The sequence below is a fragment of the Panthera uncia genome, chromosome D1 (genome assembly GCF_023721935.1).
Source record: "Panthera uncia isolate 11264 chromosome D1, Puncia_PCG_1.0, whole genome shotgun sequence".
Classification (NCBI taxonomy): domain Eukaryota; kingdom Metazoa; phylum Chordata; class Mammalia; order Carnivora; family Felidae; genus Panthera; species Panthera uncia.
In genome coordinates, this window is record NC_064808.1 from 13,531,353 (window position 1) to 13,533,049 (window position 1,697).

The window sequence follows — 1,697 nt, forward strand, 5'->3', positions numbered from 1 at the left end:
AAGAAAGTAAGAGAAAGAGGGTGGCTGAGGGGCCTCTCTCTTCAAGTCTTGCAACATTTTTTTTAAAGTTTATCTATTTTTGCAAAAGAGACAGAAAGCTGTGGAGAGGCTGGGGGTTGGGGGGGGGGGTGCGGCACAGAGGCTCCGGGGCTCAAACTCACAAAGCGTGAGATCATGACCTGAGCGGGAGTTGGATACTCCACTGACTGAGGCATCCAGGTGCCCCAAGTCTTGCAACATTGGAGGACAGCACAGCACCTCACTGCACCTGTTGTATTTGTTGACATGAGGATTCTGTAGATAGAAAGATCCAGGAAAGGGTTTGAACACCAGAGACTTCATTTCCCTTCAGAACGTTTGCGCCAACACCACACTTTCCTCATGGCGTTCTTCATGTCTGTGTTTCTCAGCGTGTAGATGAGAGGGTTGAACATGGGAGCAATCATGGTGTAAAACAGGGCAAAAACTTTGTCGTTACTGACAGAATCAGCCACAGGGACATACGTGAAGATGAGGGGCAGGAAGAACAGGAACACGACAGTGATGTGAGAGCTGCAGGTAGAGAGGGCTTTGCGGCGGCCCTGGGATGAGCGGGTCCTCAGGGTGGACAGGATGATGAGGTAAGAAATTACCAAGGCAACAAAGGTCAAAATGGACATCACTCCTGTGGTGGTAATGATCACAATAACCAACAGGCTAGTGTCCATGCAAGCCAGCTTCAGCAAGGGGAAAACATCACAGAAATAGTGGTCTATCCGATTGGGGCCACAGAAGGGAAGTTCGACCATAATCAATACGTGGAGGACTGAATGGATGAATGCTCCGATAATTGAGGCCATCACAATGATATAGCACACCGGTCTGCTCATGATGACCATATAGTGAAGGGGTCTGCAGATGGCTGCATAACGGTCATAGGCCATGGCCACCAAGATGAAGATCTCAGTGGCACCAAAGAAGTGGGCATAAAACATCTGGGCCATGCAGCTGTTGTAAGAGATAGTCTTCCGCTGGGCCAGCAGATCTGTGATCAGTTTGGGGGCCACTGTGGAGGTGAAGCAGACATCCATGAAAGACAGGTAGCTCAGGAAAAAGTACATGGGCTGTTCACTGAGGCGGCTGCCCCTGATGGTGAGAAGAACGAGCAGGTTTCCGGAGAGAATTGCAATATAGCAAAGCGAGAACAGCACAAAGCAGGCAATCTTTGCATCCTCATCACTGAAAAGTCCCAGGAGGATAAATTCTGTGATGTTTTCATGTCCCATTGCTCCTGTGGGTTTTATCATTTAGAGGGGAAAGTTAACATACTTGAAACATCCAACTTTTTAAAATTACTGGTTTATTTTAAAAGTCATCCATTTATTCAATAAATATGTACAGATTATTTATGATGATACATTCTAATTAGTGCTAAGGGTCGAGCAGTGTGTAAAGTACATGCAATCTCTATCCACAGTGGATACAGTTCATTAGAGTAGACATATACTAACAATAATAGCACAGATAACTAATTGAAATTATAATAATTCCCAACGTTTCACACTTACTATGAGCAACAAGATGAATGAGGACAAGATGAATGTTCCTTTTTAGGTCAAATTTTGAGATGCAATTTCTGCATTATATTTTCAAGAGTGATTTTTGAATCTCCGGTGTGTATAAAAACGGCACTGAGGTTATCTGTTCTTCAAGGGTGG

General features: G+C 45.0%; 1 protein-coding gene across 1 annotated transcript; it reads right to left on the bottom strand.

Annotated features, from left to right (window-relative positions):
- Window positions 1–281: 281 nt before the first annotated feature.
- On the bottom strand, window positions 282–1,265 carry LOC125916282 (olfactory receptor 4P4-like). Its single transcript, XM_049622421.1, has one exon. It carries the CDS (start codon window positions 1,263–1,265, stop codon window positions 339–341), a length of 927 nt encoding a protein of 308 aa, XP_049478378.1. The 3' UTR covers window positions 282–338.
- Window positions 1,266–1,697: the final 432 nt, after the last annotated feature.